The sequence below is a fragment of the Ornithodoros turicata genome, chromosome 7, assembly GCF_037126465.1.
Source record: "Ornithodoros turicata isolate Travis chromosome 7, ASM3712646v1, whole genome shotgun sequence".
NCBI lineage: Eukaryota > Metazoa > Arthropoda > Arachnida > Ixodida > Argasidae > Ornithodoros > Ornithodoros turicata.
The window spans coordinates 48,280,361-48,308,305 of NC_088207.1; the positions used below are offsets into that span (position 1 = coordinate 48,280,361).

General features: G+C 46.0%; 2 protein-coding genes across 9 annotated transcripts in view; one reads left to right on the forward strand and one right to left on the reverse strand.

Moving 5' to 3' along the window:
* LOC135401344 (treacle protein-like) overlaps window positions 1-10,684 on the forward strand; it is a 52,708-nt gene extending 42,024 nt beyond the window's left edge. The window contains exons 3-10 of one of the 2 annotated variants that reach the window (XM_064633697.1): window positions 3,372-3,566; window positions 3,656-3,749; window positions 4,485-4,529; window positions 7,133-7,323; window positions 7,979-8,230; window positions 8,841-8,993; window positions 9,147-9,323; window positions 9,430-10,684. In XM_064633697.1, the coding sequence (XP_064489767.1) occupies window positions 3,372-3,566; window positions 3,656-3,749; window positions 4,485-4,529; window positions 7,133-7,323; window positions 7,979-8,230; window positions 8,841-8,993; window positions 9,147-9,323; window positions 9,430-10,062 (1,740 nt within the window). In that variant the 3' untranslated portion in view covers window positions 10,063-10,684. The remainder of the gene's footprint in view (window positions 1-3,371; window positions 3,567-3,655; window positions 3,750-4,484; window positions 4,530-7,132; window positions 7,324-7,978; window positions 8,231-8,840; window positions 8,994-9,146; window positions 9,324-9,429) is intronic. The other variant, XM_064633698.1, reaches the window with a different exon arrangement.
* A 794-nt stretch (window positions 10,685-11,478) lies between these two features.
* Window positions 11,479-27,938, reverse strand: LOC135401345 (prestin-like). 7 transcript variants are annotated; one of them, XM_064633706.1, is made up of 19 exons: window positions 27,552-27,938; window positions 21,635-21,972; window positions 21,017-21,127; window positions 20,745-20,857; window positions 19,858-20,022; window positions 19,378-19,533; window positions 18,030-18,109; window positions 17,791-17,944; window positions 16,360-16,473; window positions 16,199-16,276; window positions 15,629-15,724; window positions 14,284-14,390; window positions 14,097-14,166; window positions 13,573-13,682; window positions 13,413-13,473; window positions 12,788-12,991; window positions 12,347-12,401; window positions 12,116-12,228; window positions 11,479-11,978 (listed from the first exon to the last, which is right to left on the reverse strand). In XM_064633706.1, the coding sequence occupies exons 2-19, from the start codon at window positions 21,951-21,953 to the stop codon at window positions 11,946-11,948; spliced, it is 2,139 nt and encodes a 712-aa protein (XP_064489776.1). In that variant the 5' UTR covers window positions 21,954-21,972; window positions 27,552-27,938; the 3' UTR covers window positions 11,479-11,945. The 7 variants fall into 7 exon arrangements, with proteins under 7 accessions (XP_064489776.1, XP_064489771.1, XP_064489770.1 ...); XM_064633701.1 differs by having other exon boundaries at window positions 21,635-21,975; XM_064633700.1 differs by lacking the exon at window positions 27,552-27,938 and adding an exon at window positions 26,049-26,127 and having other exon boundaries at window positions 21,635-21,975.
* Window positions 27,939-27,945: the final 7 nt, after the last annotated feature.

A 27,945-nucleotide genomic window follows, 5' to 3' on the forward strand; every position in this document is an offset into this window, starting at 1 on the left:
TATTGCAGGAAGGGACGACACAACACATGAAGGTACATGTTTGGGTGCGCTGAGGGAGTTCTCTTTTCTTGTTTAGTTGTTTTCCTTCGTGGTTATACAGGACTTCTGTTCATCTAGTGCACAACCGTTGCAGGACACCGCATTTGTGGAGGCCAGCGCACTCGCTTTTAAAAGAGAATGCTGTGTCATTGCATATACGCCAGGCGTTCGTGATCGCTCATAAGAAATGGCGCCGATGGAGTCACGGCGTAATATTCCTGCAAGTCATTCACATCTAAGACAGCAAACTGTAATGTTACAGCGCAGCTACGCGCCATCTAAACCTAAGAGTCCTATTTATAGCTGTCCTTCTTATGCACTGCACAGCGCACAAACTTGCGCCATAACTTACATGAAAAGTGCATCGAATGACACAAAATCTTCGGGTCTGGTGCCGCCGCCGATATTCCGAAGGGAAACACTGAGAACGCTCTCCGTTCGAAACATTAGCGGTGCCTGACCGGAGAATTGACTACAGAACATAAACTTTTTTTAGGTCTTTGAAATACCATGCGCTTATTCTGTCGTTACGCGACATTCGGGAAGTAAGGCAACACCACCAACAACAACAAATAAATCGTGACTGTCACGTGGCAATCGTGGCACGTGGACTCAGGCAACACCAAGAATTTCCAGTTTCTTGCGGAATGTGGTTAATATGCAGGCACTTTCTGTTTCTGATGGCTCCAGAAACAGTGAGGCAGTTATTGAAGTATTGAAGCTTCATGTCCGTGAGCCGCCGATATTTCAAACAGAGACTATGTCCGTTCACCATAAAACCCACAAGACCAGAAGATGACCCGTCAACATCTTTTTCTAAATTATTGAACGTCTGTGGGAAAAGAGATCACTTTATTTTCTCCGTGTGCGAGTTTGTCCAACAACAACAATACACGAATGACGTGCAGCTGTATCTAGTTCGTGCATTGCTATTACATGTGTATTATTCTTGTGTATTGTTTTTCATCTTTGCATTGTTTTCGTGGCTCTTAAAAGCTTTGTAAAGTTTAAATAAATTGAAATTCAAATTCAATGAATAGTGATGATCAAATGGGATGGTTCCCCGCTGTGGTCGCGGTACCTATACCCTACTTCAAAGAAGTTAATATGAGAGCATGAATTAAATGTCCTCTTTGTTCATTGCAACAGCTAGCCATTGGTAGCTCAAAGAATACCATTACATCATATGACACATATGCCTGCATGCAACTCCACGTATATACGATGCGTCAGTAAATGACAGGGTAGGAAACCACTATATCTCGGGAACACACCTCATGCCAGTATGACACATCGATGGACGGAATCAAGGTTACTGGTGTATAGGTGACGGCTTTTCAAGTGGGACACACAGCGTCGAAAGGGAAATTGCCTTAATGCCTTGTGTTTCTCACCCTGCAACAATGGCAATGGGTCAAATCGTGTAGGAGAGATCCTACTAATGACCGAATCCCTCAGCAACGGGTGTATTGTGACTAGAGGTGACCCCGAAAACAAAGAACAATTTGGCTTCTGCAGTGTACGCTTTCTTTTCCTCTTGGCTGTACGTTCCATAGATTCTGTGCTACCCTTGGGCGTTTGCCTTCTTTACGGTCTGACTCAGCTGCTGTTGCCGCCTCGGGAGCCGCACGCGCGCTTCGCGGTAGCACGCAGGACATTGTTGTGCGCAAGCGATGGGTGGCTAAAAGTGGAGTAGCTGCGAGTCATTCGAGTGTCGAGAACGAGTCATGTATTCACAGCTTTTTCCCCGTTGTCAATGGGTGCAGTGTCATTGTCCTCCATCGTGGCACCCTTGCAAAAGCATGTAGCTTAATTAGGTCTTGGAAAATCGTTAATGCCTCTGTATATGATTTCCACATTTCCTCTATAGGTCCATTGACATTGAGGTAAAGATAACGGGCATGTTTTCGTTACCGCTTCCATTTTCGTTACTGTATTATCTTAATCGTTATCCGTTTCTGATATCAGCCTTTCAATTTCGTTTCCGTTACGTTTATGGTATTGTTTCCGGTCATGGAACGGCGGTTATCGAGCTGCTGGAGCACATCCCTCTCAGCTCTGTCAGAGTCCCGTTTTGCTTCTGTGCTGCTTCGATGTCACGCGTACACACCGTACCAGTAATTTCGCATTGGTGGGATCCGTACACCTCACCGGATTTTAAAAAAAATCATCTTCCCGTGTGTAGAGTGTCGCGCTCAAGCTCTGAGTCCAGCAACTCAAGATGGGCGTGACCAGACCTTCTTCCAATGTCGCATATACATGGGCAGACGGTCTCAGTAGCAAAGAATGCTGCCATAGTCACGTTGAACTGAAAAAAGGGGGAAAAAACATAGGCTCGCATTCCCCCTGCTATGTTGTAGAATCTGTTGTGTAGGTCACATGTGTTGGCGTCACGAGTTATGCGGACAGGGACGAGTAAGCGACGGATGCATGGTGAAGGTCCCATATTGCTCTTCCGATGCTCTCGTGTGGTATACAGGGCATGTATTAATGGAAACGGAGAAAAAATATAAATAAAAAATAAAATTAAAAGTCACTCATGTCACTGCACAACAGGAATAGGCATTACCCCTATTCAATACCAGACGATCATTGTCGTTTCCGTTATCGTTACTAGCGAGTACTGGTAGACCGTTGATAACGTACGTGGTATCTACCACGCAGCCAATCCGCACGCAGTACCGTATCTACCGCACCCAATCATCGGATGAGATTGTGAGTCATGCACGCTCTCATTGGTTCCGGTAGGTACGGTAACTTCACGGTGCCGTCATCGACGCTGTATAAACTAACACGCTAAACGCAAATTTCGGTAATATACAGTTTCTGCTTCCGTTACCATTACCGTTACCGTTTCCTGCCCTTGATCCCTGTGCCCGTGCATGTACTTGCAGCTGCGGACAGATATAATAGTACGTAACAGATATAGCAGAGGTAATAGCGGACAGATGTAGCATAACATTATAAATGTAATCCGGCACCCGACCCGTTTAGTAATTCATCGTGACTAAGCCTCCGGCTCTACACACTCCTTCCGTTTAGTAATCACTGACAACCTGCACATACAAACTTTGTTATGATAGATGCTCCGCCTTCCTCAAGGCGAGATGTTCACAGGGCAGGGAGCTAGAAGCGCGTCCAGATGCTAGTACTCATTACGTCACGAAGCGGGTGAGCGTCTACACACATTTGTGTGTACTCCTAGTCTTGATCAATTACGTGAAAGAGACATAATTAGTACTTCCTTCAAGGTTGTACGTTTTCCTGGTGCATTTGACCGATGTATCATATGCGTAGATTAAGGCCTTTCGTCTTGTCTATTTGCTTTACAGAATGTCCACCAGCTACCGGAATGCCAACTCCAAAAATGCCCACCTGGTCGTCCAGACGACCGCGAATCCGTCATGGCGACACCGGACTCTCCATCGTCAAGCTGTTCTGGCTCTTCCTCTGGAGGGCCATCCAGGCCGGCCAAGCCGCCTCCACCTCCACGATGCAAGGCACACACGCCAACCCGTTCGGTTCCGGTACTGGCGCCCCTTCTTTTTCTGACCTATACAGCGAGGCTTTTTTGTTATGTTTAGGTTCCTAACATCTTAATTTGTTCTTGTCGCAGGCGAGTGCGGGAAGTAATGGGCCTCAGCCGCGTAAGCCCGTGGTTCCGAAGAGGCACCTCAGACACAATGCGAAAACAGACTACGCTAACCTTGGTAAGGTTTGTTCCAATATCTATACTCTGAAGCAGCTTCTTACAAGAGTTGAACAAGTGGAAGTTATAGTTTCCTTTTATACAATGCAATACCTGAGTCATACATGTGGTCATGTGCTACCATGTATGTAAAACTGTAGCTTCCAAGGCAGGTTTTAGCCTTAGTTGCTGGTGCGCGCCGTAAACACTTCAATCATCATCATCATCATTTTTCAAGTTAAGTTCCTTGTGTCACTGGGCACAGACGACATGTGTCGAGAGAAGCCGCGTCTGGCCTCGGTGCCTTCCTCTGTTAATCAAGCGGGTACTTGACTGTGTTCACAGCTACATCCGTTCACAACTTCAAGCGCTGCATAATTACATATAACTGTGCTGCCCTTGAACCTCCTTCATGGCTCACGTCGCCCACCTTGATTTGTATGCGTTGAACACTCACACAGAACACACAGGTACTACGTCAAGAAGCCACACGAAAGGCTTTCTTACACGTTCACAGGAAGACGTGTGTTATACCTGTCTCCGAACGCGCCGCACTCAAACCAGATGAAGCTTAACGACGACGTCTAGCAGGGTTTCAGCGGAGGGATGACTTCTGTCAGAGAAAGTTCACAGAATGTTACGCGCTGTGTATGTCAGAAAAATTGTTATTGTTCTTCATTTTGTCATCGCTGTGCAAAGGGCTGGTATTCGCTGTCTGGAAATGTCTGGAAATCAAGAAGGGATGTTTCTGTTACAGCGGACGATGTGTGCGATTGGATTTCCGGGTTTGTCTCTAAGATAGGTAAATATCCGAGTCCCGCCGCATGATGCTTTGCTACTACATATAGCAGCAGCCCCATAATGAATCTAACCGGGTTAACTACAACGAGATTTTCTTGCTTCTCGCTCGTCGTGTGAGGTGTATAACTATACAGTGTGTATTTTCTAATTTACTAGCATTAACACTGACTAATTGCTTTGTGTGCCGTTGCATCTTCCGTCTGTACGTTAACAAAGTACTGATGGTTACAAGGTACGAACTACGCTCATTCCAAGCGCACGTGCCATAGGACTACATTAATAGAAGGATAGCTTACACCACGTAAAAGCTTGCGCCATGATAACTTAGCATACCAATAATGTCGGTGTAACTTACTCTGCATATGTCAGGTTACCATGATACTGCAGCTAATTTCAGATTTCTGACGTTGCTAACAGGGTTGTTAGAAACTCCACATGTAGTTACTATTGAAGTGTTTGTGCATTGACACGGTCGCATTCCGAGATTTTATGCCGTTACACATTTTGCACATTAGATAAACGCGATCCAGCAAATGTGTTACTGTTAACTTGGTGTCGTGTCTGTACACCCACTCTTATACGAGTGGGTGTACAGATACGACACATATGTTACGACATACATGTTATCTTGTTGCTTTTTGTTCTCCCTCTTCATTTCATTATTCGTGGAAGGCCTCATTAAACCCCCACAAGGTACAGAGGTCACCAAGAAATCACAATTAGGATTTTGAAGTCATCCGACTATAGTCGTGTTCAACTTTCGAACAACGCGTTTAAACACCATCCTATACGCTTGTTCCTGTATTGGCTGCAATAGCTAGCCGCATCACTCTACGCCGCGACAAATAAGTCGCTCCGACACCGGAGCAGCGCTATAGGCTACACCTGGTGACGCTGCGGTGTGATTTCTCCGGCGGAGTAGCTCTGTTAGGGTTGGCGAACTACATTCCGTGCCGTTCTTAAGTTAAACACGGATGTAGTGGTTTTTCCGTATGACCAAAATGAGGAGACAGTGTTGCCCTTCGCGTAATACAAATATCATTGCACTTTCTGGTCATGAAGCTGACGTACTATGAAGTATTGTGATGTAAAAAAAAGTAGTAATAAAAACGCGACCCGTATGCTGTCGCAAGCCTCACCTGGTCACGCCGCTAGATCGTGCGTTGGCTTTATTTTATTGTGTGCTCTTCCGCTTCGTTTCGCTTCCTGTCGTCGGCCCTGAGCGTGTTATTTCCGCGCTTATTTCGCTGTCCCGACACGACTACGAAATTATTACACAATGATCCACGCGCTATCGTTTCGCGAAAGAGACTTCGGCTCCTATCAACATATACCACTCGTACAACTCACAGAGGCTTCTTCGTGGATCTTGAGTAATCCGTCGTTACTTCTTTTTTTATTCCAACGCAATCGCGGTAATAAAGCCTCTTATGCTTCGGGACAAGCTAACTTTTACAGGTAAACCCTGCCCATAAACCAACAGACGTCTGTGATTGGCTTATAGGCAAGCGCATGACGCAAGTCTGTCCAGGACGCACAATCCCCAGGGCGTCAGTCGTGACGTTGCCCACATATGTGAGGCCGACAACGGCGAGCCCTTTCACCATCAGCATCACCACCACCACCACCACCACCACCACCACCACCACCGAGTCACAACGTAGGGCACCCGCATACTTCAAACTGTTGCTCGTACAGTGATCATGTTGCGAAAACACACATAGGGGACGATGTACTTAAAACACATTTGCAGGCTTTTAAAGTAACCACGTAAAATAATCAATTCAATTGTTGATTCGCGTTAGCAAAACTCGTGAACCGTCTTCTGCCTGGCGTCCGCCATGTTCTCCTATGCCCCACTCTCAATGTGCGGACTTCGTTATCCGCTGGCGGAGGTATACCTCTGTGACTGTAGCTCTTACGGTGTCCCGGAGTTGTTGACGTGCCCTTACTGAGGGTTCGTTTTCACAACATAGGTGGCGTGACGATTTGTCCTCAATAACTCGTCTCGCGAGACGCGCAATAGAATGGACGAGGAAAAGACGGTCAACGGAGACGACATCATCAGCGGCGTGCGTCCGAGCGCGTGTCGCTCGGGGGCACGTAAGCAAGAAAGAAAGAGCGATATATGCGCACGTCGCAGAGGGAAGGCTGTCATCGTCGAGCCTCAACTGGCACGATAAAAAAATATATAATGGTCACCGAATGGCACCAGCCCGTGAATACGCAAATACGTACCGGCCACTTTTTTTCCTGTAACCAGAATCTGCTCACACACGATGCCTGCATCGGGAGTACTCGTACGTTCAAGTCGTATGATAATAGAATGGCATTTGGGCTTCAAATCTTTGTGCTAGAGTTAACGAAGCGTGCTGTTGGCGGTTTTGGCGCTTGTGCTGTTTCAGCTTTGCTGTAATGCTTCTCGCGGAATGTGGCCCTTACGAAAAGTGAAAGATATGCCTTGGCACACACTTGAAGCCAAGTAATGCGACGCCATATACAATGAATGTATCTGACACATATGTCTACTTCAGAAATCTATGTTCTCACGACGGTGGAGGCGCCACGCTTTACGGCCGTTAGTGACTCGCTCTCCTTCTATAGGGCAGGTCCGTACACCTATGGCTCCCAAGAAGCCTCAGCGTTCCAGTTCCATGGCGTCGAATTCGGGTGAGAACTCTGGTGAAGAACAAGGCCGGTCTGGACAACAGGGCAATAGCAGGACTTACGAGGCTCTCAACTGCCAAGTTGATAGCAGTGACAGTACTGTATCCGGTGGAAGTGAAACCCAAGAGGTACGTAGCAGGACATGTGCCGATCCACACCCGTTGTCAGCATGACCTACTGCATGGACTTGTAGCCCACAGAGACGTACCCTAGATCTTGAGGTCTGTCCTCCTGACGGTCGAGAGACTGTACAGCGAATCTGAATGGGGGAGTAGATGTTTATTCGAAGAAAAAATAAGGAAACAACAACAACAACTTTATTGCGAGATCATAATAAGGAAAATCATAATAAGGATCAAAATAAGGAAAATGAATGGGGGCTCTATACTTTTTCGTTGTAGTAGCGAAAATCTGACTAAAGCTGCCTGCAGCCGACTACATGACACAAAGACAAAATTGTTTGTGTCCATAATGGATCAGACGAACCACCTAATCTTTAATCATTGCAACTTTATTCTCATGTCCATATCGCTGACCCAGCTTCTTTCTAACTTCCTGGATATGCCGCAAACAATTTGCCTTATCTATTGATGTTAAATATATTGTTCTGGCATACCTCTCGACAAGGACCAGTGGAGTATCGACGGTATTTTCATCATTAACACGGTTGTAAAATAAGAGTACTTGGCAAACTCCAGCTTCTTCGCGTGCTTCAGCTTTCCATGACATCTATTATTTATTGGTTTCCCCGCTTAAACTTTAACGTTTGAACTTACCTTTCAGGAGGAGCTATACAGCAACACGGCAGTGCCCACACAAGCGTCCTCTCCTCCAAGTAAACACATTTCACGTAATGGTCCAGATCCAATGACTACACGCACCTGCACGCAAGGTGACAGACCGCCAAGCTCACCACCGGGCAGTCCAACATGTCCTGACCAGGCGTCCCATAGGGCAGATTGGCCAACGTTTGAAGCCAGTTACGCACGCATTACAATGTCTAACCACGAGGCGCTGACAAAGCTGCTGGAACATGTAAGTATTCGTACTTAACCGCTGGACAGACCGCTCCTTGTATGGTGTTTTTGGTATGAGAAACAGGGACACAAGGGATTGCTTCAGCTGCAGGAACGACGAACGCTCCTAGCCAAACACATATACAGTGAACCCTCGTTAATATGACCCCCGATAATCGGACATACGCGCTTTACGACCATACTCCTGGGGAACAATGCAGTGAAACCTCTGCAAATCCCCCGTTAATATGACAATTCCGCGTTATGACCAAAATTTTCGGGAACGACCATGGTCATAATAACGAGGGTTCACTGTACACACGAAAACCCTTCGAGTGGTTATACGATTAGACACAGCCACGCACACGTGCATGTAGACACTACTGTTCCGAAATGGCAGCGTGGCACACGAGTGTGCTGCGGCGAGAAGGTGGCAAGGTAACAGATGGGATGGGACACTTCCGCATTAGTCACCCCAAGCCAGAAGACGAAGTACAAGTTGAAAAGACAGTTGAAAGATGTTGCATAAGAGTACGCCGTTTTACAGGACGGTGCCCACGGGAAACCATGCTCATTCTAACAACGTTGTGCCCTACGACAACTATACAGTGTGCATTCATTCATTGTAGATCTCCACATCCAGTCACCTTTTTCCTTGTGAGAGCAAGATAGGTGGACAGATGGAATGGGACAAGTTCGAACTCGAGGGGACCTCGAACATAGAAGGTCTCCAGATCTCCAGTGCCACGTACAAGGAAACCAGCTGTAAAGTCACGCTTTTGGTACGTTCGAGTCCATGTTGGCATCGTTTATAGATTACGAAAGTTTAAGTGCACTTGCTTGAACCACTGTGAGTATTGTTACGCATATTGCTAATAGTTATCTCTTGTATGAGATGGAGTAATACTTACGTTGATATGATGTTTGCACTGAAGGTAACCAAGAAGACTTCCTTCCTACCTCCCGTGCCCCAGCTTTTAAAACATCGAACGATAGTCAGTTTCCTCGACAACGACACAATCGTGCTTGTTCTTCCACGAGGTGCGGTTTCTCCAGTCCACCACAGCAACTTGCATTCCAGTCCCCACGCCGTCGCCTATGTCTTACTTCAGGTAACGCGCTCACCTTTTCCGTGAAAAGCCAGCTGCTCTTAGTTATGTGCTGTCGAGGATGATAGCGTGAAATCGCATGAATATCTCTTCTTGCGTTTCTTCACAGGTCATCTCGACGCTCAAGGCCTTGCAGTCAACTGGCATGGAAGAGGTAGAAGCATGTAGCCAGAAATGCTGGCTAGTCGAATGGGAGACCATGCATCCGCAACTTGTCTACTTACACCAGGGAATCTTTCCGCAACAAGAATCGGACTCGGAAAAAGTTACCCTTTGTCAATACGTGCAAAAAATCATCCTGCAACTCTTGCACTACCAAGCAGAAAGTGACATCATCCTTGACTCTACAAGCGACAACGCCATCTTCTCAATCTTGTCCTCCGTTCTCGCTGAAGAGAAAGCAAGTTCTTTGTCTCAAGCAAAGCGCTTGCTGGAGTACTTCCTCTGGGCTCCGTGGGATTTGCTCAAAGCCAATTGGCCAGTTCAACTTGAAGCTCACCTCCAGCGCTGGCTGGACATCCAGCGCGCTGAGGTCTGGAAGCGGTTCGCCAGAGGGCTGCATTCGGACGGCATGCCATGTAGTGTATACTTGGAACACAAGCTGTCTTTCCTCGTGAACGGTTCTGGCAAAATGCTGAAGGACGTTTCGTTGTTTCTGAACGAGAATGGATTTTTTCGCGTAGATTCCGACGGGCTCGATAGTGAAGAATTGTACCAGGATGGAATGTTGACTCCCTTGTAACGAAGTGATATACGTTCCTTGAAGCAGACCACTGGGCAGCAGTTGCGCCCTTGTATACCAAGGAAATAAGTGTGCGGGACGGCTTTTGTGAACGAAGTGAGTCGAAATTGAAGTGCATCGTCAGGCAGCGGTGCATTATCGTATGCTGGAATATAAGGGTACAGTAGACACTGAAGGTCATGTAACATATAACACTTCTCGTTGCCTTTTAACCTTTTAACCTCTATAGCATCTTATTCAACTGCATAAACTGCGACGGTCCGTTAACATCAACAAAGATGTACTATTATCTGGTACGTTTTTATTTCTCGCATCACAGGTTGTCAATTTTAACGTTAACGTTACAAACGTGCAAAATGTACGTCACCCCCCTGGGTTGACGCAAAATGGTGCCTTGTACGGGCCCTTATAAGGTAAATTTTGCCTGGCAAAAAGAAGAAGAACAAGCGCCTGCTGGAACATGGCACGTGGTGGGCCTTGTAGGTTGCACCGTCCGGGTGATAAGGGAAATGCATATGTATGATGCTGACTGCAATTGTATATAATATATATTTTTCTGTACAGACTTTGCGCACAATACTGTGTACTGTTCCAGTCAAACAATGAATGTGACCAAACTATTGCTTCTGGCTGTGTGAGTCGTGTATGAAAAGATGGGGAGAATGTTGTTCTCCTGAACACCGGAGACGGACATGCGGCAAGAAAAGGATAGACGCTTGGCTATACAAGACAGGTTAGTAGGGCTATGTGGATTACGTTCTTCTACCTTAACCTTCGAGTAGGACTATGTCACAGACGTTGGTGTCATTTAGGTGTCCAGTACCTTCATCTTTCATCCATCTATGATGCAAACAACCACCACTTCTGAGCAGGATGGATGCCGTACGTGACTTTCTCGAAGCTTTATAGTCGGAGTTGGCATGGTCGGGGCGCTGTATTCAAATATTGCAAGGTAATTTGAGGTGAATATCAACGAGAGTAAATATTGGCTTACTTATCGACTGTAGGTTGCCATTTGTCCCAAAAGAAAGACAGAACATACCAGGACAGTTATGGTCATGCTTCTAGCACTAACTAAGGGGCCCAGCAATCACTGTTGGTAACTGACACGAATATCTCACCAACTCCACGTAATAATCTAAGTCAAATCTATCTCTAGTCGACTAGCTTAACCGACAACGGCCCGGGCACGCCTATATAGGCCAAGTAAGCCCTGTAGAGTATTTGCATGTGCTTGACAGCTTCTCTGCGTATTCGGCGTGTTATACATATTTTTTTCTCGCTTAGTTATTTATTACGTGATACGTTCGATGCAGTCCAGAAAGGAAAGACCTCAAGGACTGAGTGTACCACAGATGAGAGAGAACGCGAAATTGAAATATTTTGCCTGTGTTATAACGAAACAGAAGGACAAGACAACATCAAAAAATCATTTATTCACAAAATATTCGCATTATTTGGCGCTACGTTAAATCCGACGTACGGTCACCGGTACTTCCTGTGGGATTATAAGATCGCTAGGTCCATGAAACAGTCACTGGACATTCCAGCCTCAACTGATCAAGCTTGATCGAAACGCAAACTGAATCACAGTGACGAGAGAGGGGGAGAGAGACAACAGTGTACGACGAAATTATGGACGACTCAGTATTTACAGTGACGCACGATGAATTTCCAAATGCCAGCACGATATTGTTCTAGCAACAGACGGATGACCACAACGTACCGAATTCCAGTACAGTTGTAGATATCAGGAATGGAGTGTCCATGATGATGTGACAATGACAGATAGTGTGTCGAATGCAGAGACTTCCAGCAGACACATGACCATGAACATTGTTTGCAACTTTCTTGGTTATTTTCGACACTTCTGAAGTGGCTTCTCAAGTTGGGATAGCTATCTTCTCCTTCTCTTTCTGCAAGAAACCGCAAAACATGTAGGAAACGTAACCATACCGTCAAGAAGAAGTATATCTAATGTAATTTTTTATTTTTATTTTTTGTGTGTGAGGGGGGAGATAACACTGGCGTAAAATAAATCATCATGACTTACGGGAGGTCTGTGCTTTGTAACGCTCTTCACAGCATCCCCGATAGAAGGGAAGAAGTTCGTTGGAGGGATCTCTTGTAGCACTTCCCCCTTTTGCAGCATAGACATCACCGGTTCTGGTAAACAAAACCATGTTTTCATTCACAAAGACTGAATTGCCCTGTCCGTCCTCTGAAAGACGTTTCTCCAAAGAGACAGAGTTCGGTATATGGTAGAAACGCGTGTAATACTTACGTGAGCAGCAAGCCACGTATAATGTTATTCCTATGCTCTGAAAGTCCCTGGCAACCTGAAAACATGCGGTAAATGTATTGTACCTTATAGCGCGGGAAATTTTTCTCATATTCCATGGGACACAACTACTCTAGTCGTGTTCAACCTAACAACTACACGTTTAACTCCATGCACCATAAAGTTGCTTCTATTGGTTTAGCCGCTATAAGGTTGTAGCTCCCGTAGTAGCAACTACATTACGTGCCGTTCCTAGGTTAACACAGGTCTTGCATGTGGCACTTCGAACCTTCTTTTCCGTTCGGATAGTGGGGAGCGAAGGGGACAAGAAAGGAAACTAGAAACTCTTTGCATGTTGGATCGTTCGGAAAATATTCGTGGGTTGCCATCAGAGTTTCAATATTCGCCGGTACTTATTTATTCAACATAAATGGTTTCACTTACTAGCTTGAGAACAAGTGTGCTTGTGCCATCCACAAAACTGACCCTGGAGAAATCGAGAATGATGTGCTTCGTGGTTTCTTCCACATCTATTGTGCTGACTTTGGTGACGCCCAAGGAGTTGGTCGAGCCGTGCAAGTCAGAGGGCATGCTTTCGCTGATGACCTCCAGGGTACGTGGTCTTGAAGGTACGTCTGATGTCGTTGCCTTATGGAAAAGTGTGTGGTACTGGCCTTAGGTGCATTCTTCATAACGAGTTCGAAGCAAAGTACAGCACACTAAAAATATTGGGCATATAGAGGTGCTCATGCTTCTTATAGTGTTTCCCTCACTGTACTGGTGGAACTCCGAATTGTTGAGTACGTACATGGTTTCTTACTTCGGACACTTTTGATATAGAATTTAGTCACTCCAAAGAATTGAAAATGTGCAAATGTCCCTCTTTCTCACTGTGTGTGTGTGAGAGAGAGAAATAGAAAACAAAAAAGAAATGCTTCAACTTTGCGGCGAGTACTAAGTGGTATGTCTGAGTTTTAAGCCCCGTTAGCTAGGTAACTGCGGAAGTCAACTGCGCAGAACTCGAGCCTCATTACTTAAAACACATATAGGTCCTTCAAAGTGAACTCACGTTGTCTATTGAGCTCTCTGCTTCTGTCGTTTCCTGTTTCTGTCGTGTTGCCAGAATTTTGCTGAAATCGAGACCATTACCGTCAAATGTAAAGACAAGCATACGAAGTAAGTGTAATAGCTTCTCCTTTTATTTTTTATTTTTTCTTTCTTTAACGTACCTGACATATACAGACGTTCGACGACACAACTCATTTTTGAAAAATTCTGCATTGGCAAAATGAAGAGGTCCTCCGAAGTGAAAGACTTTGATGCCCTCGATCTGCTTTGCCTGAGGTAGAACATTACAGATGGTTAGAACCGTCTCATGTGCCACCTCTTTTTGTACCAAGCCGACGACGTCACAGATGTCCGAACTGCAGCACTTTATCCCTCGTGCAATCATGCATTCCAGAGCGTATACGACAACAAATCTGATCGTTTCGCATGCAGCTCCCGTTGGCACGGCAATCGGAATGATATACGTGCGATTACAACTACTGGGTCACCGCACGCAAAAGGTAACCAGTGGCGTTGCCCGACTAAGTCTTATTTTTGTATCGACTGTATGTCTCCTTTCCACAGGCTAATACCGAACGAACGTGGGTCAAATATTATCGCCGCTCGTAGCGGATATATCGAGCGATAGTCAAACGACACTGTTGGTACCATTGGCGTGGAGTTTCCCTATACTGCGATCACTTGCCATGCCATATTTCTTCGTGGGAACGAAGTAATCCGTGTTTGGGATATAACCGAGGATGCAGGTCTTCGGTCTGAAAAACACGAAACAATTAAAGCGTGAGAGCACTCTATATTTGTGCTTTGGTGCGAGAGTATGATAGGGCAGTACACTCTGTAGGCGTTGACGCTTCGAAATACATTCAGCTTACCTTTGTATTTTAAATACCAACGTAAGCAGGGAAAATACAACTCCTACTATGAGGCCTATTTTCACTCCAAAGATGACGGTGGCAAAGAAGGTCACCAGCCAGACGTGCTTGAAGAAAAAACAAAGCAAACACTCATAAGTCATAAATATGTAAAAAATGTAACTGTGAAATTCCGCGCTACCAGAAACGTTGGGAGTTCTCATTGGAAAACGTTGGAAAATGAATTCATGTGGTGGGATAGCACGTAAGGTATTTAACCTGTCCTTGCCCTGTGCAGCCCTCCCTTCCGTCATCCTATTTTAAGTACCAGGTATGTCATTGAAGTATATTACAAGTACTCATAAGTAAATTTGAACTTCCATGTACTCCTTCTCGTTGGTTCACCTGCGAAAACGTGACAGCCGAGACTGCACGGTATAACATGTAATGGTAATGTGTATGGCGCTCCCGCGTCGCTATGGGACCTAGCGGTTCCAACAGGCGATTTTTTTTTCTTCTTTTTTCTGAAACATGAGCACATGCTTCTATGTGTTGCCTAAACGTCGAAAGGATTGCTTGCGCCGGCCTTTGGCCTTCCGCCAGCTTAAAGTGCCACTCTGGACTCGGGAAAACAGCGTTTATTTTATTTAGTCCATGGAAAGAAAGGTGCCTCAAGGATTCTATCCGCGAAATTTCAATCCTGTTTACGAACGCTGTGCATTTCTGTCAATTTTTGAAGATCTGCTGAACCTGCACAAGTTTCGATGACGCGAGGAGCGGGTGACGTAATCATAAGCCCACAAATTGCAATGATGTCATGTTCTGAAGAGGGCACTCGTCTCCTAGCAACGACGCCGGCGTCCGGGAAGGGTCATGTGGTGAAGTCACGTGACACTGATCGAAAGAGGGGAAAATGGGAGAGATGTCTTCTCCCTCCGTTTTGTTTTCTCGAAGGTCGGAGCGGTCGGATGATGTGTCACGTGGGGCTCCGCTAACGGAATGCAAAAAGTGAGTCCCCTGGAAGACGCGAAGAGCAACAACGTTTCCAGATGATAGCAGGGCGCTCCATCGGAGCCTAACATGACGTCATAGTTCTCAAAAATAAAAATTAATTTTCTCTAGTTTTCGCGTCACGTAGAGCCAAAATATTTTGCAGGAATGTAAAGTGAGACAAGAAGATTTCAGTAACATAACTCTGGTAGGTTTCTGAAGACACGAGATTTAGTCCGTAATGGCACTTTAAAGAGGTACCCACCGCAGCTGCACCAACGAAGGCTCAAAATGGGGACGACCGCATGCTACCATAGATTCTCAGGACTTGCGTTTAATTATAAGCGTTACGCTTTGGAGGAGTAAAAATACTTACGCCATCGATTTTCGATATATTCCAGAAGTTCTTCAAGTCCCTCACTTGCATGAATATCTTCTTCAGCGAAACGAAGATGATAGCCGACAGCACTGCCTGCAGAGTGATAATACTCCTATTGTTACTGCTTAGAACCAGTGCTCTGTACGATAAAATGAGATATCATCACTGTATACGTTTTCGCCAGGTATGTTCTAGTTATATTCCAGACTGCGTTCCTGTAATGCCCGCCTCAGGTCCGAGGCCTATATTTCAAACAGCTGCACCACTTGAGTCTTCTGCTTCTATTTGCCTTCACTGCACCGCTGGACATTCTAGTTTTTGATAATGAAAGGTTCAGGTGGACTATAATCTATCCCAATATGTATTAATGAAACAAGGGACCTATGTAGTAAGAACTTACTGCATAACCGGGAAGAAGATTTTATGAAAAAGAACGCGGGTTCGACAAACATCATGTTCCACAAGTGTGGACATACGGGAACAAGTACGACGTGGGGCTTCGGTTTTGTCTTGACCAGTCCGTACAAACCACGTGCACTGCGATGCCATCGTGAAGTTCACACTTACGATAGGTATCTTTTCCAGGTAGCTTCCAACACTCAGGATGACCACTGTAATTAGGGCCGAGTTGATGAGGCTCACAAGCTAAAAACAGACAGTACACCACTAACTCCTGGTCCTGGATCATAGAAATAATAAGCATGACAACATAAAGACTTGTATTTTACCTGAGTTCGCCCTCCAACGTTGTCTTGAATCGAACTTCTGGGAACTGACGCTCCAACGGGTATGCAGCCAAAGAATGACCCGAACAGATTGGACATACCCAAAGCAATGAATTCCTGCGGGTCACGTCATAAAGGAACTCAATGACTGAAACTAGAAGTAACAGACAAACAAGCTGAGAAGGACTGACAGCGACAACAAGAAACATGTCTACTTCTTGTTGTCGTTGTCCGTCCTCAAGCTCATGGTTATGTCGCCCACTTTGTCGTCATTAACCCGCAACAGCAATACTCTATAGCAGTGTCTCTTAGCCGCGGTTCCGCAAGCCTCGTCCTGAGGTTGTTGAGCACCCGCGAGTATAACTTGACCCCCAACCACGGCTCGCTCTCGGACAACCTTGTTATCGGATCGTGCTCGGCATTTGGTCGTTGGCATTGGGACTGACATCGAGATCGCATGACCAGGTTGCCGCGGTTGCGCCAGCAGCTGTCGGCTTCATCGGTTGGCTCAACCAACACCACCTAGATACAGAAAGCCTTCGCGCTCGTCGACGTGACGTAACAATTAAGAGTCAGCAAATCAGGATCGTGTTTTCAACGGCCCTCCAATCACGAACGTGCTTTCAGCGGTCGTGGCCATGGAGAAGAACCACCGTCGTCTGCGAGTTGTGATTGAAGGTCCCCCCGTACTAAATGGGAAAACTTGGAAAGAAAGCGCAAAACGGTCTCAATCTTTCTCAAAACTGATTTTCTAGAAAGCGTCTTGCACTTTTCGTCTAAATGTTTAGGTCTGCAGGTTCCAGGTGAGTTTCAATCATTTGCGGGTTCTTCAATTCGCAGAACGGTGAATCGCAGTAGCAGGCGAATTCTGACTCTTCATTGAAAGAGGGAGAGGAGGCAATGCGCAGGCTTTCTCCATCTAGGTGGTGTTGGCTCAACCCGCGACTCAACCCCACTAGGCTTTTGATTTTCTCCTGTGTTTCGAGAGGAATACAAGCTCTTAGAAAGTTGGAGCTACTCCGGAGAAACTTCGGGCTACTCTCTTGCCTATATGTGGACATAGACTTGGGATCCACAATGCATCAGTGGCACTGGCAACCCACCGTCTGCCGGGAAGTATATATTGTGAAACAGTTGAATGGATCCGGCCCGGCAAATCTCAAGTGACATCTCGCGACGAAACAGTTAAATAAATTATAATTGAGCAATTAAATAATCAGCTATGCAGAGCAAAAAAAATACAATTTGTACGACATCTAGTTCGGCTCACCCACATCTGCACAGCTGCCTCAGCATAGTAGGTACCTCGTGGTCGCGTTGACACAATCATGAGTTCCCTCGAATACTCGCGAAGTTAAGAACCGCTGCTCTCTGGTACGCGTGCTAAGACGTGGCTATCTAGCAAGAACCACTACTAGCTGAAACGCAACTCGCCTGGTTCGGTTCTATTTCATAGCGATGACGCCTCGCGAAGATCCGTCCAAGAGACACGGTGATGGCGAAGCTGACTATGGCTATCCCGAATGCAGAACCTGCCACTTCGGAAATGAGGTCCAATGACATTTGCGGTGGATGTGGCGGTGCGATCCTGTTATGGTATTAGTGGCATCGTATCAAAAAGAAAAAAAGAAAACGAAAGTCACACTTGTGAGAAAGGACGAGGAGATACCTACTCTTTGGGAATGCGCTGAACGACAGCAAATCCATGATCTTCGAGCTGCATGAATCTCGATACCAATGTTCCTACAATGACCTTGGAGAAACGCGAGCGAATTAGCCACCAGCAGAAATTGACTGCTACATTTCATTGCGTTGTCATTATCGTCTTATAAAGCATGTTGACGACATGTTCTCGTTCTGGTCGCCGTCATCGTTGTGGGGTTAAACGGACAGACGAGTATCCAACGGTCGAATTTACGGTAATAAAACTACTAGTCGGCTGGCTACTCAAAACTAGGACCCGCTTGCACGAACGTTGAGGCTATTCCTCGGTGCTGTATACTCCGTAGCTTTCCCAGTGCTAAAATGAGAAGCGCCGAGGACAGATACCGTGTGCGAAAAGCACTACCGAAGCTACGGTAATACAGCACTGAGGAATAGCCTCAGCATTCGTACAAGCGGGCCCAGAGTACTCGAAACTCGGGAGCTTCATACAAGAAACATTTTGGCTGGAGCTATAGACGACCTGAGCCCCTACGTCATTGATTACGTAACGCCTCCGCGCAAAGCATGCTGGTGGGCTCTATCAGCTTAATCAGCCTATCAGCCGGCGCGTTTTTCCCGTTTCTTGCCCACCACAGCAAAATATAACCTCGAACCGGTCTTCTCATGACGTCACATGTTAGTAAACAGAGGGTCGTCTATAAATAGAGCGGACTTGCGTTGATGTCGGCTTTCGACTAGCTATGTGGGGCCAGCTACACCCTAAGGGAAAAAGGGGTAAATTAGAGAGCCATACCATATTCCCCATAGAGTGCAATTACTCCGTATTTTAGTCCCCTGACACTGCAATTTACTCCCTAGCAGTGCAAATAGCCCCAAAACTTCGTGTAGGGGGCCCTGCATTTAGTCCCGAACGGGACTAATTGTTGCGACAATGCATCTAGTGTTCAAAAGGAGTAAAATCACTCCTCATTTTAATCCCCTGGCCCTGAAATTTACTCCCTAGCAGTGTAAATAGCCGCAAAACTTCGTGTAAAGTCCCCTGCATTTAGTCCCGAACGGGACTAATTGTTGCGACAATGCATCTAGTGTTGAAAAGGAGTAAAATTACTCCTCATTTTAATCCCCTGGTCCTTAAATTTACTCCGTATCAGTGTAAATAGCCCCAAAACTTCGTGTAAAGTCCCCTGCACTTAGTCCCGAATGGGACTAATTGTTGCGGCAATGCATCTATGGTGTTCAAAAGGAGTAAAATTACTCCTTTCAGAAAAGACATTGCCTTCAGGCTTGTGCTCACGTGACTTCAACAATACAAGTTCCGACACGTCTAATAAAGAGAATTTCTTTTGAAACGCTTACCACCACCATCTCAATGGGGACGGGAACTTTAATCCGCTTTTCCACGTGAGGATCGATGAAGATCTTCACTATGAGCATCAGGGCCACAGTGCATCCTGACAATGCCAGAGTCGGCCAATGCGTTTCCGTAATTTGACGGAAGAAATTGATGTAAAGCTGTAATATAAACACCATATGGGACAAACGTAGCTCCACTCATATGATTGTAAGCCTCAAGTTCATGCCCTGCAGGATACTACACACCATCCTGTTCTACAATGACAACCATTCGTGTTATTTACAAATAAAAAGTGAAAGGTAACAAAACTTGAGCACAGTAAGAATATCTAGCAACATGAATATTTTAGTAACGTCATAATGCCCGTCCACACTTTAACCTCACTTCAACATGCTCGTACAGTCACTGCTTTCATCGCCCTCATGAAGGTAAGAGCTGACGAGCCTTCAATGACAACAAAAGTGTTGTACGGGACAACGTACCTGCACGAGAGGAAACAGTCCGGGCGATTTTCCGACATTGATGCCGAAGAGGTTTCCCAACTGACTTGAACCAATATGTACAGATACTCCTGCTGTAAACCCGCTGACGAACTGATCGGATAGGAACACGCTCAAGCTGCCCAGGTTAACAATACCAAACAGCAGCTGCAATGTAAAGGACCTTCTTAGACAACTGTGACAATTGTTTATTCGAGAGCACATAACTGTTGTTCATTCGTACGGCCGTAACGGAAACGACAGCGCATGTCTACGTAGATGTACAATGGCAGATAAACATATTTTTCTAATTTCTTATGCGCATGCGCGGGCTCTACAATCTTGGAGGCGCTGAGCAGCAATTTGCGTGTGCTCGACAGATGGCGCTTTACGCGGTAGATCTACGCGGGGTCTGTGTCAAATGCAACGAACAAGAAACGCGCTCTGATTTGACCCCGTCTTGACACAGAAGACAGCGGGGCCCCGTTTTCTTTACATTCTGTACAATAACACCAATCCACTCTTCGCCGATGAACTATTTGCCGAAAACTCGTCAAGAGCGCCATCTTGGTTGGTATACTGTTAAGCAGAATGGCAAGGAGTGGGGATCTCACATGAATCTAGTTCGTTCTAAACTGCCTGCGGCCATTAGCCAAACTGCGACAAGTGCCAGTTGCATCGAACGAAGTAGCGGCTTGGTCGTAAATACGACGGAACTCGCCAAAGCAAGAAAGATGTCAACAACGTGGCAGGTACCGCCTCACACAAGTTTTGGGAATCCGAGGCACGGCTTTTTCTGACTGGTTCTTTTCCATTATTTCTCTGTTACCTTTCAAACGTTGAACGTCAGCCCTTCAACAAGCGAAAGTAATTTACCCAGCACTGCTTACCTGAAAAATACCAACGAAAAACGCCATCGTAGTAGCCACATCTACAGCGCTATACCGATCCTGAAGATCCATCACACGTCTGCCAGTCATCATGCAGATGACAGCGAGGGCTCCTGTGGCACGCATGTGAAACACAAGTGGTTTAAGACAAGGACATGCATAGAATACGATATATTGAATGCTGATGTCAAACTTCGCTTTGTGTTAGGTTAGGTTGGGTTTCTATTGCAATGCGGCGTTCAACCGAGACAGAGCCAAGATCTGCAACACACCTACGGAATTCTGTCTGGACGTGCCGAATACGGCGTACATAATCATCGGAAACATGGCAGTGTACAGGCCGTTCACAGCTGGCACTCCGGCCAGCATTGCGTACCCGAAACCTGAAAATATATAACGGCATTGCTAGTATATTCATAACAAGGCAACCTGTGGTTTGTACGCGGCGCCTGCAGGAGAGCAATTATCTGACCTGCGCAAGACAACCGCCAGCAATATGCAGAACGGCGTCATTCGCATACGATGTATAGTTCTCATAGCAAGTAAGCAGGGTTCTATAGTAGCAGGTATATCTTTGCTTTTTTTTAAACTCTGCTCACGCTAAATAGGGCACCTTGCATAAGTGCGCATATGTCTGTGCATGTTTTTATATGATACCAGTAAGTTCCATTCCTTTTTTTTTTTCCTCACAGAGAGAGGAACGAAAGTTCCTTAATTCCTTAGAAAGAAAATTCATCACTAAGAAAATATCCTTTTCAGGCATGGAGCCGTATACACAAAACACACTAGCACGCCGGTATGCATACTTCCAGAACCCTCATTTCCCTAACAACTATGTCACAACGCAACTAATTGAAAATCAATGTCGGGTATACAAAGAGCAAGCTTACTCTGTGGAACATGAAAGATGGTGACAGTTATTCCCGCAATCAGATCTGCCACGAGGTACTTTCTGACGTCGTACTGTCTTAGCCACCCGCACATGGGAAACAGTCCCCGAAGCCTTTTCTTCGTCTTGTGAGCATCACAGTGGGAACGCACCAAATTCTGCAACCGACCACAGAGCGAGTTCTTAATCTTGGGAATCTCGTCGAACTCCGAGTTGAAGTGTGACTGCGTGAAGATGGTCGATCTCCTTCCATGACGGTGATGTCCATCCCGCACGGCATACTTGTCCGACTTGCTGAACCGGCGAATCATCTGGTCCATGACACTGCCTTGCTCGCCGCTGCTGGAAGTCATATTTTGCAGGTGTGAAACTTACATCGTATACTGTTCAGCACAGGTAAGTCGATGTGTCTTCGCATGTGCGACCAGGTCCGACCCTGGCACCGTTTGCATGCACTAGAATAGAATCGGTGTTGGCAGAGAGCCGCCTTGTTTATTTTTTAATCGTGACGACTAGATTGAGATGAAAGGCGAGCATGCATTACCATTTTTTAGAGGTGGCACAGGTGCAGACAGCCGTTATGACTGCGTGCGCTGCCTGTGTCGTTCCAGGAACGCGTGTTGAGAACGTACGAACAAACATCGTCTACGGTCGTTACATACAGAGTTCAGGTTAGGTCAGAGGTCAGTTGTAGCTATAGGATGAACATCTGAATATCCCAAGGACCCTTTTTTTATGTATGTATATATATATATATATATATATATATATATTCCCTTTCCTGTTGAGTCACCTAACATCAGGTACTAATCAGGCTTACTAAGACATTAACAACGAGAGTCACCCGCATCCAACCCACTTTCGGCTAAATACATTTTCTAGTATTCAGGAACTTTACAAGAAATCGCACGTCGTCCTGCCGGTGCTGTCAGCTCGTACCCGGACTAATGCTGAACAAACGCTGTAACATGTTTACTCGTGAAGGATAACTCTTTCGACTTGTTGGTGCGTTACCTGAAGAACAATCACACAAACACAGGAGACTAAAGGGAGTGCTAGTCCTTGTCTTTGTCTCCGCTGTTCTCGAGAATCGCTTGCACTCGACGTTCTTCATGTTTCCCTATGATGCACATGCAAAACATTATAGTCGTAGTCAACATTGTAGTTATAATGAGAGCATCTCTGACCGGCAACCAGAGGGTGTGGGTTCGAATCCTACTGCTGTTGCATTTCCTTTAACCGCCATCATTCAATTGCAAAGCGTTAGACATCCTTACAACCCAGTTCGCACCGAATAATTTATAACGAAATTTTATAGCCAGCGCTTTCGTTGTCGTGACGTCATTGTCAGTAGTCCGCGCGTAGCTCATGATGACGTCACTGTAAAACCGAAAACGAAACCGAACGTGAACACGTGGATTGTTTGTATCACGTAAAACAGGCAGAATATCAAAACGCTGTCAAATCCACGAAGAGGTATAACATAGTCAGAATAAAGTTCACGCTGCTTGAACTGTATTATTTTTCTTCTTTACCTCAAAGGCCACGACGACCTCCTGGATGAATGTTAAAGGAAAGGTTCGCTCCGAACGTAATTGAAATAAATATATCTGGGGGACGCATTTGACAACAAACAACTCTTCGGCAAACCCCTTCGTGCGAAACCGATATATTTCCAAAGCCGTACGAATTTTGCATTGAGAGCCGGCCCACGGGGTGGAGCAAGCGAGAGAATCTCATCGTCAGCTACCGTGACGTTCTCGCCAGGACATGGTCACGTGTCGGCGTTTCCCCCCTCTTACGCCCCCTCCTCGAGTATTATCTGCGGTGGGACGCAAACACCGGACAAAGCCTGGCTGAGCTCGAGAGCGCGGGTTCAAACCCGGCCGAGGACGGCAGCAATGCGGAGGAGGTATAAGCATTGGTTCCAGCACCATATGTCGGAGATTTCCAGCGCACGTCAAGAAAACGGAACCCCAGTCCCAAGGTGGTCGAAATCATCCCCAGTCCTACCCTGCGGAACGTGCAACATGTCGCCGTACTGTAGGCAGACAAAACCCTACGTGTAACATCACGGCATCATTATTACTAATAGTATTTCAAAGCCTGGCGCAAAGGGAACGCCCTCGTGTCGTCATAATGTCGTCATAATGACGGCACGCATACATCTCTATGCGCGGGAATTTCAAACTTTTTTTTTTACTTTCGTGTTAGCGCCGCGAAGCAACTGTGGCTATATGAGCGGCGTACAGATGAGTACAGATGGAGAGAGGACAGCAGGAAGGAGTAGGGGACAGGGGGGGGTTAGTATGCGTCCTGGGCCGACTTCAGTGGGAACTGTGCCGACATTCGTCTGGAAAGTCTTCGGAAAACCGAGGGAAAACCTCAGACAGCACAGCCGGTGGTAGGATTCGAACCCACCGCCTCCTAGTCAGCACGACACCAACGAGTGATCAAACATTGTGGATTCCATTGATATATGTTGATACTGATATGCGTTGATATTATTATATAATAAATTATCCCGCTCATGTCGGCGAAAAGTGAGGCAGGGATTACATAGGGGATGCACTGCAAGTAGAAACAAAAATCTACATATTGATTTTTGAAGAGCGAGTTGTCCCTTTAACACATATGACATTTGCACGTAACTTACATTCGAATTAAACACCAACCTCAAAACCAGGCAGTCGACGGCCCTGTATTGTCCTTATACAGGCACACCAGTAGCGGCGATGTGAAAAATAAGACTACACTCGTGCTGTGGCCGATAAAACGTGTCTCCGTGGCACACTAGTGTTTTACGTTTCGTTTGCCGTATTTCGTTTCTCGCGGCGCCCTTGAAATATTTCTGTGAACGGATCCACGCTCCATCAACCACGTTTGTGAATACTTGACAGTTTCTTTCTCTACTCTATATACCCCGTCTATCTCTTTCAATGTATGTAAAATAGGTGATAATAGATAGGTAACAGAGGTGACACGTGACATAACACATGTTCAAGCTAACTTAAAGGCGCGCTGTTACAGGGATGAAATCGCATTGTTTTTCATTTTTCACACACAATTTTCATATTACGTTCTACAGGCACTAATAAAAAGAATAAGTATATATGACATTTTAAACTTCCAATAAACAACAAGACGCCCGTTCTGCATATTAGCGCTGTCCTCAGACGATACGTATTAATTCCAGGCATTTGCTGAAGCAAACTCCTGCTAATGAATGTCGGTTTACTACAACTAGGCGAAATTCAGTGCACATCGTTGAAGGATCAGTCGAGACTTCTCGATCGATACCCAACAACTGACGACAACCAATCAGAACAGACTCGAATGAAGCGTATAGATGCGCGAATTTCAGCTTCAAGAATGTGGCTTCATACCAGTCCTCCCATTGGATTTTTTTTTTTTTTTCACGCTGTCCTTCGGGAATTGAAAATGAAAGAAAAATATGAAGATGTTAGTCCCGACCCATTCAGGACTGGCTACTCCAAAACGCGTTTGTGGATGGAAAAATAAAGCCAGAAAAAAGAGGCTGCCTACTATTATTAGCCATTTTTAGTACCCTCTGCTGCGCGTTGAGCCATTCCACACAAGTCCCATCTCAACATCACGCAAACAAAGCGAAACGTTTGTAAACAATCTTCCATAACGTAAAAGCGCTAAAACCAGGACGAACACAGACACACACAACATCGAGCGCTCAAAAAAAAAAAAAAAAAGAGCGCTCGATGTTGTGTGTGTCTGTGTGTCTGTGTTCGTCCTGGTTTTAGCGCTTTTACGTTATGGACGTCTATCACCAACAAGCCCAAAGGGGTGTTTTAACGTTTGTAAACAAATTTCACTCCTGTCGCAAATACTCAATAGGCGACTTCCTGCGGTAATCAATTAGTACCGATAGCGAGAAATTCTCCTTATAATCGAGCTACAGTAGGACTACAAAGAAAATTATACTTAAACAAAAACTGAAAATCACAAGCAGACGCATATCTCTGCCGATGCAGCCACAGGAGAAGGCACCGTGCACACTCATATACCGACAGGGTAAATCGGGAAGCAACTCCCCTATATTGCGATTATACTCTCCCCATTTTGATCCCTCGAAACCAAAATTTACTCCCTATAACACTACCGATAGTTCCTAAACTTTCGTGCAGTTAGTCCCCAGCTGGGCTAATAGTTCTGGCAATGCATAGTCCTCAAGAGGACAAATTAGTCGTTTTCTTTTCCTTTTTCTCAGAGCGTATCGTTCGGCTGCACATTCTGCCTCATCTTGACCCATTTCATCATTACAGAAGCTATGACGAGTCAGGTTCTACACATTTACCTGTGCAGTCCTTGGTTCCGCGACTACGTGTCCTAACAAGCCTTGCAATGCCATTTGAGGACAAAACAGGGAAAACATATTTCACCTTCTTCAAAGAATTGGATTCTTCTTTGATGAGCGTTCCTTGCTTGTACCTTTCATATCCCGTGCGATTCTGAACTGCACAGCAGTCGTTGGCAGCGAAAAGCTATCTTGTACTTCGTCCGATCGAACTGTGCACCGGACAACCATTAAATCACGATGATGTGATGTAGCGGGGAAATTCTCCGCATAGAACCTTACCTACACGTGCGATGAAATGGGTAAAAAAGTTCTAGTAACCGCTCAAGTGGCAGAAAATCATGTTTTACGAGACATCTGTATTTGTAGCATCCTTGCTTTCCTTCCATCTCTTTTACGTATTTCCATGATACCGGTAGAGCGGAGCGTTGTAGTAGACAAAGTTATGGGTCTCAATAAATATTTTATTTTCAACGTCACAGATATAAGTGCTTGATGGAGACACGTTCGGCCTTTTTCCAGGGTTCTTGACATACTCTTTTTTTGTATCACACAAGTTTGCAAGGTACACGAGTAAATTACTCATTAGTTATTACCGCGTGTGTTGAGCGCACAGCGCTTCCATGAACGAGGAGCTAATTGACCGTCTCAGGGATGATCAAACACACGTTGAATGTTCAGCGGTGCGATGTCTCAAACCTGGCAGGCAAACTCTCACTTGCGGTGGCGTGTTTTCTGATAGCTCTGATAACCGCCACGCGGCGGCGCACTGCTCGCTACTAATAGACCTCTCCCTCATTGTAAACAAATGACGTCATAGTGATCGACAGCGCCACCAATTTGGTAGAGTTGAACTACGCTTGAAGCTAGGGGCGAACAAGGTCGCGCCCGAAAGCCACGTTCTTGAGGGGATTACGATGGTCCCTGACAGGGACGCGACCTTCGGTCCTACTTTTTCTTTCAATAGGAGGCAGCGAACAAGTGCCCATTCGTGGAACCCAGCCCTCCCTTTCCGATTCGTTTCGGTTTCAGTCTGTCTACCAACGTATCATGATGACGTTTCTCGGGTAGATGTCTATTGCAAGGTGTTTCATCGCAGCTATCGCAATTCAGCACATTTCGATTAAAAACGGCAGGATTGATGAAAACGCATGTCAGTAGCACACGAACACGCACACACACACCGACTTAAAAAAATCAATCAATCAATTGGGAGTAGATTTACACGTAAGGTGAATCAGCCTATTTGTGTGGCGACAAGCTGCACGTGCCACTGGTTAGGACTGAGGATAATTTGTACCACCTGGAGTTCTTTTACGTACCGGAAATCTCCGACACACGGCACTGGAAGCAACATTTACCTCCCACAGATTGCTACCGTCCTCGGCCGGAATCACACCGACTTCCAGGCCTGGGTGGCTACACATTACGTCAAGCCCTCGGCTACTCGTACAAGGCCTATGCTATACGGCTCTACGTGGGGAGCACCAAACGAAATTAACGTTCTTCTGCGAAAGTTCCTGTTCCCTGAGCTTGCTCCCTTCTGTATCGCACTATCTTGCGTTCACCCAAAAGGAGTTCCACTTACTATGCCAAGGGCAATGACCACGGACAGCTACGGTTCCCGAGCAATCCGAGCAGGAACGAGAACGGTGCAACAAAATCCAAATATCCAAGTCCGACCTTCGGGTGCCGAGTTCACAACCACAGCTTACGGTGAACCTGACACACTTCGCGTGACTACCAAAGCACAGTGATTGGCGTTCCTCGCACCTTGCAAGTGCTGTACATGAGCGCTGTCATGGCGTGGAGGATGACGCTCGACGTTGGGTTGTTTCTGCCGTTCACAAGGCCGCAGTGGAACTCCGCGGGTGACATTGATCTATTTTACGGAGTCCGCCACGCGTTATTGCCTTGCGTGAGCCATTTCCACCACATTTCATTTGCGGCTTCGTGAACCTGCTCTATGCATCTGGATCGAG